General features: G+C 33.6%; 1 protein-coding gene across 1 annotated transcript; it reads left to right on the forward strand.

The window, feature by feature from the left end:
- Nucleotides 1-2,136: 2,136 nt before the first annotated feature.
- On the forward strand, nt 2,137-6,794 carry LOC115969478 (F-box/kelch-repeat protein At3g23880-like). Its single transcript, XM_031089138.1, has 2 exons — nt 2,137-3,441; nt 6,412-6,794. Exons 1-2 carry the CDS (start codon nt 2,202-2,204, stop codon nt 6,414-6,416), a joined length of 1,245 nt encoding a protein of 414 aa, XP_030944998.1. The 5' UTR covers nt 2,137-2,201; the 3' UTR covers nt 6,417-6,794.
- Nucleotides 6,795-12,096: the final 5,302 nt, after the last annotated feature.

Below are 12,096 nucleotides of genomic sequence, written 5' to 3' on the forward strand. Positions count from 1 at the left end.
ATGTAAAAAAAAAAACTTATTTTGTATCTTCAAATACTATTTTATCTATTTTACCAACCAATTTTACAACTCACTATACATACCAGTTTTTTTTTTTAACATACAATCTAATAAAATAATATAAACTACCTAATAAAATAATATAAAGTATTATTCTCTTATCTCTTTTTCCTCCACTCATTTTTCCTCTTCACACACAACCACATATTAAAATAATATATAAAAGTACTATTCTCTTATCTCTTTTTCCTCCACTCATTTTTTCTCTTCACACACAACCACATATTAAAATAATATATATTTTTTTACAACCTATGAATAGTAATATATATATTTTTACAACCTATGAAAAGTGTTATAATATATATATTTTTTTTACTATTCATAGGTTGTAAATTTTTTTAAGTTTACAAACCCGGATGGAGTGAGTTTTGGGTGGCTTAGATTGTAAAATAGCAATCGGGAGGTGTTTACACCCTCCAATACTAGTGCTAAGAAATGATAGCTTTATTTAAAGAGAAATAAATGCAAAATTTTATAGATGGAGAGGCTCTTACTCTTACAAGCCAGTAAACTACACCTTGTTCCAAAAATTTAAGTTTCAAGTGATAATGTTCAAGGTTTCAACGTAGATAATCTTGAATTTGAACTCAATCTTCACTTTGCATCCTTTTTTTTTCTTTTTTAAAAAGAATGATATCACCACGCACCCTTGGTGCGATTATCACTCCACAAGAGGGAGGCAAAGGTTGGAATTGAAGTCTCCAAGAGAGAGTTTCACACACATATACATTTAGATTATGCTAGAATGAAATTCCAATTTTGTAAAAAAAGAAAAAAAAAAAAAAAGAGTGATCTTATATTCTTATAGAGATTTGAAATTTTTTAATATTGAACAATTATGATATAAATAACTACCCAAGTTTGGTTACAACATCACTCCCGTGTATAACAGCCCTTGCCCAAAGAGTACATTGTTTTTCATACATTTCAAAACAACCATCCAAGATTGATGTTTGTTAGTAACTCAGTGATTTTTATTTCCCTATTTTTCTGGGTATAACCTTGTAACTTTTGGTTTAAAAAATTAAAACATCTTCGGTTTGATATTAAACTTGGGTTGGGTTGATGAAGGATAGTAATAAGGCCACAAAATTCTTAGCCCACATTGAGGCACAAACTTATTCACTATCAAATATCACAATCAATTATATTACAAAAATTCCCAATATTATGTACTTAAAATCACCCACTCTTTAATATCCAACCTAAACAATTTCAATTAGTGTGGCTTGAAAAATCTCAACTCAATATCATTGAAAATTATAACTTACACTCCTGCCACAATCATAATTTCACTTTAAGCCATTCCTAACAACCTAGTGTGCAATTAAACAACCAAATTAGGCCATATGCCTCTGGTTTCTTAATCTTGATCCACATAAAATAGGAAAGAGCTAAAGTTAGAGGCAATGAGAACCCTCCTTTAATACCTTGCATCTGGCTTCCATAAAATGAGATGGCCAAAGCTAAAAAGGAACACAAGAACCCAAAAATGACTCGGGGGAAATTGCTTGAAACCACCAAGGACAAGGTTGCTTCATCGTGCTTGTGTATATTTAGACTCTGACATCACATATTTGGGGGAAAATGGTTGTTTAGTCTTAATTTTTGAACTATGTAGCCAAACAGCATCATTTTCAAACAATGTAACAAAATACCCTTATTTTGGAACTCAATATTACTAATGTCGAGTTCTGACTGGAACCCAACATTAGTAATATCCAGTTCTATGCATATTTTTAAGTGGATTTCGACATTTCTAATGTTGAGTTCTACGCTTTTTAAAAAAAAAAAAAAAATTAAGTGGCAAAATAGACATAAAATACGACATTGCAATTGTCAAGTTCCAAGCAGAACTCGATATCAACAATGTCGAGTTTCAAAGCAAGGATATTTTGTTATATAATTTGGAAAATAGGCTGTTTGACTACAAAGAGTTGGAAGGAGTTGCAGCACTACCCAAAAATTCTAAATAAAGCCTTATTGGGCTTTTGGGTTAGACTTAGGCCTAGGACACTAAATATCAAATGCCATGGATTATCAACAAATAAAAGCCTTGTTGGGTTTTCAGATTAGACCCAATAGGTTCACTTTCCTAATCTCCATCCTTGTTTTTCTGCACTCTTTTTCTCCTCCCTATGACACAGACACACATTGCCGATTTGCTCTTCATTTTACACTCTAAACCTCTAAAACCCCAAAACCTTGGTCCCTTCGTGATGTCTCAAACTGCAACAACAATGGGTGAGCGTATTCCAAACGATGTCGTGGAAGACATCCTGGGTCAGCTACCAGTGAAATCCTTAACCAGATTCAGGTGCGTTTCGAGATCTTGTGACTCCATCATCACTGACCCCACTTTCATTACCAAACACTTCAAGCTCAACCTTAACCAATCCGAATCGTTAGTATCCACAAACACTCACACTGGGTATTTGCTATATACTACAGAGGATAAGAACAGTTCACCATCTTCCAAACATCTGTGTACGGTTGTTTGCAACAGTGACAGCACATTGACCCAGATTTCAAGGTTTGAAATCCCCTCACTTTTTGAGAAATATAGTATAGTTGGTTTCTGTAATGGCCTGTTCTGTCTAGCTAGTAGCGACAATGATCTTAATCACATTATATATTTGTGGAACCCAAGTATTAGAATGTTTAAGAAGCTTCTAGCTACTCCCTTTACTGACGAGGATAATAAGAAACATAAGAGTTCTGTTGTTGGACTTGCTTATAATTCTCAGAACAATGACTTCAAGATTCTGAGACTTCTGTCTGTTCTTTTGGGACCAGAGGCCAAGGCCGAGGTCGAGATTTACAGTTTGAGTACAGATTCCTGGAGAAAGGTTGTAATATCGATGGAGTCCTTAAGAGGGTATGAACCCAACCTTGGAAGAATTGTTAAGATTGATCCACCCTGTATATTTTTGAATGGAGCTTTGCACACTGTAGTAATGACTATCCGCCACCGTTTCATTCTGTCTTTTGATGTCAATGATGAGAGCTTCCGTGAGATAATGTTTCCTTTTAATTACTCAGATGTGGTTACGAAGTATCAACTTGCATTGTTTAAGAGATCCCTAGCTGTTTTCGTTTTTGCTCGTAGTCTTGGGGGTGTCTTATGCCACATATGGGTTATGGAGGAGTATGGTGTGGCTGAGTCTTGGACTAGAAAATATATGGTACCAATGATTTGGGTTAGGGTTGGTAATTTCTATGGCTGCACTGATAATGGTGAACTTTTGATTGAGAATGCCACTGGGCTGGTTTCAATTGACCCTGAGAGTCGAGAGCAGAACATTCTTGCAATTGAAGATGTTGATTGGGTGGGTTTCATGGCTAATTCAATGGAGAGCTTGATTTTACACGATGGGGGTAAGTAAATGTGAAAATTCACTTTAGCTATTATATCACTTTCAGTTTTGCCACCATCATTGTGAAAATTGACTTTAGCTAGTATTGCTTAATTTGTATATAACTTTAGCTAGTACTTTTGATGCTGAAACTAAGGTCGTAATTGTTTCCATCCTTGAGTTTAAGTAATTTCTCAGTATGAATGGGTGAAGTTAGCTAAATTACATTTGAGGAATGATCAAATGGGGATTTCAGATGGCTAAGCCATTCTGTTCTATTGTGCTTTTGCCATTGACCATAACAAAACCCTTTAGTCTAATTGGCCCGCTTAGCAATATTTAGTTCCATGGCTATATGTGATAGATTATAGTGGTCACTTGTTCTCAAGTCCAACAACTAGCAGTAGCTGAAATTTTGCTACCTTACAGAAGTTTAAAACAATGGAATCCTAATTGACCATAATTTAACAATTCCAAAATGCAAAATTTCATTAATATTACTAGTAATTGTTGATGTAACAAAGAAGTAGGACAGATTTGAAGTACCTACGATATGCATGTGTTGGACTTTAATGGGAAAAGTGGCCTCTCATTTGAAGTATCTCTCATGGCTGGAGATGTATCCAATACAATCTCCAAAGAGTATCTAGAGATTAAAAAATGTTTTAAATTTTGGATACAGTCTGATATGTTGTGGATGTGATCAAGATGGCCTTGATACGATCTTGATGCGGGAGTTGCTTAAATTGGGAAGAAAAACTAGTTGGTTTCACTTTGAATGAGTCAAAACCCTTCTCTTGTTTGCAGTCGACTCTCTCTCTCTCTCTTAGACACACACACATACACTTCGATCTTATACCTACTCATCAATTGATCATGATTTCCTGGTCATGGGGTTGATGGATATTGTTGCATCTGTGTTTGCACTTTGAAGGAGTTTGTGATGCACGTGGGAGATAATTGAGTTTCTGTTTTTATTTTTTAACTGTCTGATTCTTGTGGGTTTGAGAACTGGGGGACAATTGGACATGAAGCTGCAGATTTTAGGCTTAGTGCATTTGTGCATTTTGAAAATGTTTTTGAAGGATTCGATGCTTGTAATTTATTTTTGAATTTGATAACATAAAATATACCTAAATGGGTAGATGAGTTAATTAATTTTTGTATATCCTAGTTATAAAGCCAATGAGCAGTGGTTATAAATGGCACTTCCTCATCTCACTATTGATGTTGGGTATATTATATATATTCTTGTTTTTAGGAGTTTCCATTTATCCGTATGCTTATTGTATCTTCTGTTGGTATTGATGCTTCCTTAGATTAATTTGAATCATGGTGCTAATTGTCATCAAGCTTTGTATGGGAGAATACTGCCTTTAAATTCTACTTCTGCACCCTAAATTACCTTTTAACAATAGAAAAAAAAAAGGGAAGGAATTGATTGAAGTTAGAGAATTGAATATGGTGATATGCTAAAAATAGGTAATGGAGATCTCAGGGTTTATTTTTGATGATTTAAGTTAGTTTTAGACCCAAGGGGGAGGGGAAAGAATGTCAAAATTTTGATTGGAAGGTTTTTTTTTTTTTTTTTTTTTTTTTTTAAACATATCTTTGGTTCATCACTTTGAGACATTGAAGGATAAAAACTTAAAGTCCCCCAAGCCCCAAGATTTTAAGTGCTAGAATGTCCAGGTGTAGGGCTCAAGCATCTTAAACTGTAGGCTATATTTCATTGATGAGATTAAAACATAAAAATATGGTCAGGCTAACATCATGTCTCACATCTGGTTTCATTGCTCTTCTATGAGGTTTATGCATAAGGTGTGCCATTTGTGAGATTAATTAAAAAAAGAGTTGTTATTTAGAAAGAGTATTTCAAGCTAATTGCTCCTACTTTTCATAACTTGTTCCAATTATTCTCAAAGATTGTATTAATGTTAGTATTAATGGTTAGAGTTCCTGCTCACATGCTGTTTTTATTTGTGTTGAATCCCAATGCAAGTTAAATACTATCCATGCTTGAGAATTATAGGTGATTGGGTCATTAATTGCTATTTGCTCTTTATTGGTGCATGAGTCAGATTTTGTTCTGTTAGAGGACTTAAAATGTAGATTTACAAAATATGAAAACACAGGACTTTTCTGGCCTAGTAAGGATTTTGTGAAGTTATTGACTTCAGCATTTGATAATGAACTTGTTACTTAGAATGTCAGAATGTATACCAAAATTCTTCCAAACATTGTTTGGTGCTACTAAGCTGGGAATGTGCTTTGTGCCACGCTGCTTCAGAGAGTGAAACTAAGGAAAAGCCTTTAGGTCATCCATTTTTGGTACATGGATACTCTTTCCTATCTGACTAGAAAAACTTGGTTGGCCTACTTTCAAACAGCTTTGGTCTTTTTGGTTTGTTGTTTGTTAAAACAGAATCAGAGCCTAGTTAGATGTCTTTGGTTCAAATTATGAGAACTCTCTATTAGGGCTGTCTTTTGGTCTATCTATGGAAGACTCATAATTTGGTGTCGGTTGTTAGGCAGGCCTGCCAGGAAGGGGGTGTGTTACGTTACCCTAATTAGCATATATTTTTTACCCACTTCCTTACTCTTGTGTATTTTGGAAAAGCCTTTAGGTCATCCATTTTTGGTACATGGATACTCTTTCCTATCTGACTAGAAAAACTTGGTTGGCCTACTTTCAAACAGCTTTGGTCTTTTTGGTTTGTTGTTTGTTAAAACAGAATCAGAGCCTAGTTAGATGTCTTTGGTTCAAATTATGAGAACTCTCTATTAGGGCTGTCTTTTGGTCTATCTATGGAAGACTCATAATTTGGTGTCGGTTGTTAGGCAGGCCTGCCAGGAAGGGGGTGTGTTACGTTACCCTAATTAGCATATATTTTTTACCCACTTCCTTACTCTTGTGTATTTTGGATTGGATGCTTTAACAAACCAAAAAAATTGTAAATACCTCTGTTTCTTTTTTGTTTCTATGCCACAGAGTAGAGCAAGGCAGATGGTTTAAGCACGTGCAAAACAAGCAGAAAACTTGTTGATCTAGCTGGTTCAGAGCAACAAAAGTTAAATAGGTGCAGCAGAGCTGGGTTTAAAGCAGTCTGGTAATATTAGTAGATCACTTTTACAGCTTGGGTATGATCAAACGTATCTTCTATCTTGTCTTTAATGTGAAGGTGCATTTTTGGTTTAGTTTACCAATTGGTCAATATTGCTGTATGTACAAACCCGCCAAAAATATATATGATCAATTAGGTTTAATATGGCATATTTGAGTTCTCAATTTGATGTCATCATGATTGATCCATCCACCTTCAAAATTATTTCAGCAATCCTATTGATTCAGACTGGGTGGGTTGATTTCTTTCCTTTTTTGGTTGCTTATTGAATTTTAGGGTGGTTTCCTATAATTGAATGCTACAATGAAGGATATGAGATGTCAAAGGAATGCAAAATAATGGAGAAGGAAGATTATTGATTTCTAATAATATAATTTTTTGAAAATAAAAATGAAATAGTGGAGAAGGCAGCTGAAAACAAGGGAACACATTAAGTGCAAGCTAAATGATTAAGAGAATAGTGCAAAAAACCTCCTGAACTCTGTTAAAATCAAACTAAACCCCTGATCTCTTAATTTAAAATTAGAAGCCACTCAACTTTGGGAAATACCCAAACTGACCCTTAATTTAAAAAATCTAACTCTGAATATTGAAGTGCTTGTGGAATAGGTTAAGCTTACTTCACTCTTTTTAACTGCTTGCATTGATCTTCACTTGGACAATGGTCCTGCTACAAATATAAAACCTTGGTTTTCTTACTTGATTTATTTCTCTCTTAGTTTTTCTTTTACAACACCGACTACTTACATGTAGAGCCTGCATGGCACTATTATCATTGATTAAAACAATCTCAGATGGCTCTAGTGGCATGTTAAACTCATTTAAGATCCATTCCGAGCTTGGTTTTTCTTGCTTCTATCTGATCTTATAAAATTCTCAACTGCACTTTCTACACAAAATCAGTTGCACCAACTTCATTGAGTTCGTATAATACTACCCAAATATATGCACATTCACTACATATGCTTTGTAATTGTAGAAATTCGTTTGGATGTAATTATGATTTTATTTTTTGACATCCTCAATTAGTTTTGGGACTTGAATGGAGAAACGCTTGAGTCCTAAATTGGAATGAAAAGAAAAAAACAAAAAAGCCTCTGAGAGTCTGGAAGCTGTTAAGGGGCTCTGTGAGCTATTGGATAAGGAAATAGCCATCAATGAAACTAACAATATAATGGATGTGAGCAAAGTAGAAACACTAACTCAAATTTATTTCCTTTTGTGGAGAAAAAGTAGTTGATCCAAGTAAAAGTGGTAGACAACCACTCACTCTTAACTATGTTAGGTTTGTGATAAATGTTACAGCACAAAAGTTGTGGTCATAGAAGAACTAGTATTTTGTTAGGTCTTGGTTTCTAGAATTAAAGGTTAAAGGCTAGAAAATAGAAATCTTTGTTACAACTCTGTAGAGTACAAACGAAAGAAATCTGTCTAAACTTTTTCTAGCATTTGTCACAAATTTAAACACTTGAACAAAGAAATTATGCTCAATTACATCAAGATACATGATAAACTAGACATTATTTCAGATTTTAACTTTAATGTTATATTTTATCATAGTTTCAAAATAGGTGGCCCTAAATTTGAACCCAGACTCTCCACTCTACTTCCCATGTAAGAAAGATGACTGGTGTTATAATTCTTAAGGAGAATTTAAAATATTTAATAGAGAACAATTATATTATAAATACCAACCCAAGTTTAATTACAACAGCACTCCATGTTTAATATCACTTGTCATGGCATTGTTTTTCACTCATTTCAATACAACTATTTAGGATGGAAATAATAACGCAATGATTTTTATTTCCCCATATTTTTTCTGGGAATAACATTGTGACCAAACAATATAATTTGTCTATTCAGTTTGGAAAACTTGTTCTCCAAAATCGGTTCTTAAAAAAAAAATAAAAAAGAAGAAGGAAATTTGTTTTGAAAAAAAAAATTCAAATACAAATTTTAAATAACAGTTCTCATATTAGCAAACGAAAAACAAGGCTCTAAAACGTTTGTGTTTGGATATTAAACTTGGGTTGGGCTGATGAAGGATGGTAATAAAGGCCATCAAATTCTAATCATACTGTAACCTAGCCCCGAACCATAGATCTTAGGTTCGTAGAATAGTCTTTATTGTTGATAGATTGTAACTAGGAAACAAGGCCATATAATTCTTTTACTAGATTGTAACTAGGAAATAAAGTCATGTATAGCTTCTTTCTATCAATTGTAATTTTTCAAATTAATAAGAACGCTTAATTAATTGAAATTAATTTTGATTGGTCGACAATTAAATTAACTAAATGAATTTTTGTGATTGGTAGTTTATTTTGATTAAAATAAGTTTGGTTGCATAAGAATAAAATAAATAACCTAATAATGTTAAAATTGAATGGATAATTAAGTTTTTAGGATAATTATCTTTGGGATAATTTTTTAAAGGTTTAACTATCAAGTTAAGATGGATTTTATCAAAAATATGAGCCCCATACATGTCCAAGTATAGTTCCTAACTCAATATGAAATATTGTATGAAATACCATGTTGTTTATTTATAGCTTTCTTTTAACTGTCATTGTGCATGCCATGAAACAATAAATTATGCTAGAACCCATTTCAAAAATTTGGTAGTAGTAACCATGGATCACCGATCTTCCTTAGGATCACTTAACAGAAAAGAAATTCCTAAACCAAAGCTTCCAGAATTTCTTTAACGCAATGGGAAGAGAGGGATGAGCTGAATTTTGGGTTTTCTCCTTTATTTATAGAGGTGAATTTGCTTAAAAAATAAGCTAGGGTTGCTTTAGAAGTTAGCAAATTCATTCTCTCTGATCTCTAAAGCAATCCCCTCTCATAGAATAAATTCATGCAAGCAAGTTCTTAGTCTATAAGTCCTCCTTTTTCTATACTTTCATAATTCATATGTTTGATTGATTGCATATATATCCATTATTATTCATGTCTTTCTCCCATGTTTAATATATTCATATGTTTATATGATTCGTGCATAATAGATCTAAGATAATTTATGAAGTTCACCTTACGAGTCTCTAAATTTTTCTATCAAATCTCATGCTTTCATAATCAATAAAACCTCTGAGTTTTTCTATCAAATCTCGTGTTTTCATAAAGGGAACATAATAAATTATCTTAGATCTATTATGCATGACAATTGAATAGATAAAGCCTCAATCATCAAAATTCTAATATAAATTTTCTTTTGTCCATTACAGGAAAATTTTCAAATTTTCAAATTGAGGAAATAAAGATCTTAATCATCAAATGGACTTACATGCCCTCCATAAATCATCAACATTGTCTAAATTTGACAATCTTCATCAATTCAAAAATGCCCTATAAATCAACACGTCCATACACAATAAATTTTCACCTAGATCACACAATGTCCAAGAATTCCCAAATGAGCAAATAATGACAAGATGACAATGTCCATCACAAATTTTCCAATTTTAGAAAAAAAAAAAATTTTGAAAGGATTTTTTTGACAAAGAGATTTAGGCTGTGTCCATCACTAGCTTTTTTTTAATATTATTTAGCTTATTTTTTGTACTAATCATGAGTCTCATTGCACTTTTTGATACTATTCATAGGTCCCATTGTACAATTTTAACTTTATCTATAATACTTTCAGTAAAATAATAACATACACTCCTGCCACAATCATAATTTCACTTATAGCCATTCCTAACAACCTAGTGTGCAATTAAACAACCAAATTGGGCCATATGCCACTGGTTTCTTAATCTTGATCCACATAAAACAAGAAAGAGCTAAAGTTAGAGGCAATGAGAACCCTCCTCTAAGACCTTACATCTGGCTTCCATAAAATGAGATGGCCAAAGCTAAAAAGGAACATAAGAACCCAAAAATGACTGGGGGGGGGGGGGGGGGAATTGCTTGAAACCAACAAGACAAGGTTGCTTCATTGTGTTTGTGTATATTTAGACTCAATGCCATCACATATTTGGGGAGAAATGACTGTTTAGTCTTAATTTTTGAACCATGTAGCCAAACAGCCTTATTTTCAAACTATATAGCAAAATACTCTTATTTTGAAACTTGATATTACTAATGTCGAGCTCTAATTGGAACTCGACATAATCAGTGTTGAGTTTTATGTATATTTTAAAGTGGAACTCGACATTCCTAATGTTGAGTTATACACAAAATTTTCAAGAAAATTTAACTAAAAAAATATGCATTGAATACGATATTGCTAATGTCAAGTTTGGATATTTCACTGCAAATTTGAAAATGAAGTGGTTTCGCTACACAGTGCAAAAAGTAAGGCTAAGCCGCTAAGCAGTTCCAAAATATTTGGCCTGCCATAGAGTTGGAAGGAGCTGTAGCACTGGCCAAAAATGGCGATTTTGGCCCATTAGCATTTATTTTTGAAATATTTAGGCCCGAAACACTGTTTGGGAAATAAATAGGTAAATACCACTTTTGGTAGTACTCGAGCTTGGAGAGCTCGAGTACCCCATTTTTCTATTCCAACGTGGCACCTGACGTTGGAACAGAAAAATTTTAAAAATAAACTTGGTACCCGAGCTCAGGAGGCTCGAGTACTGTTCACCCCCGTTGTCTCCCTATTTCCCCACAGTTAAACCATATGTTCCCAGAGCTACCATCTATTACCCAGAGCAAAACATACCCACAAACCAAACCTCTCAATCTCGCTATCTCCCTCTCAATCTAAAGCTATTTCCACACAAATACTCTCATTCTGCCTCTCAATCTCGCAAATACTCTCATTCTCCCTCTCAATCTCGCAAATACTCTCATTCTCCCTCTCAATCTCGCGATCTGCTTCATTCTCCGTCTCCGTCTCGCTCTCGGTCTCCCTCTCACAAGGTATGTCTCGCTCAGCTTGCATGTTCAGCTTGTGGGTATTTTTGTTTGTAAATTTGTTATTTTTATGCATAGTTTGATTCTGGGTTTTGATCCGAAATTAATTTGATTCTGGGTTTTGATCAATTTGGTTAGTTAGTTAATATATATTTGTCGGTGATTACTAGAATGTTGGTCTGGTTGTGCTTGTCTTTTGGGTTTTTTATTTTCTAATTATTAGGTAAAATGAGTTTAGGGGAGATGAGAATTGCAGTGCAATAAGTGCTATAAACATTTTATAATTTTTATTTTCTAATTAAACTTTACAACTATGAAAAATCATAGTTAACAGTTCATGGTTAGTTGATATAAACATTTAACTACAATGAATGCATTTAAGTTCTATCAAATGCTATTTGAATGGTTATGGACACACACTGTTCTTACATACACATATAGGAGCAAATAAATGCTAACATTTTACTTATACCTTCAGCCTTGCATGTAGAAGATGGCAAGATGCTTTAGTAAATTCCACACAATCTTAGTGCTTAACAGGTCTTATGCTGTCATCAGACAATTTTGAAGAAGCTAAAAGATATTTCAAAGAGGCTAAAAGACTAGCTTTGATTTGGTCCTCATAATTTCTAGTTAAAATAAAATACACATCCAATAGATGTATATATTACATATATGTACTTCTT

Source organism: Quercus lobata, chromosome 11 (genome assembly GCF_001633185.2).
Source record: "Quercus lobata isolate SW786 chromosome 11, ValleyOak3.0 Primary Assembly, whole genome shotgun sequence".
Lineage (NCBI taxonomy): Eukaryota > Viridiplantae > Streptophyta > Magnoliopsida > Fagales > Fagaceae > Quercus > Quercus lobata.

Excerpts from the sequence above, each read along its gene's own strand:
- LOC115969478 (XM_031089138.1), top strand. The coding sequence starts at position 2,202 with ATGACACAGACACACATTGCCGATTTGCTCTTCATTTTACACTCTAAA.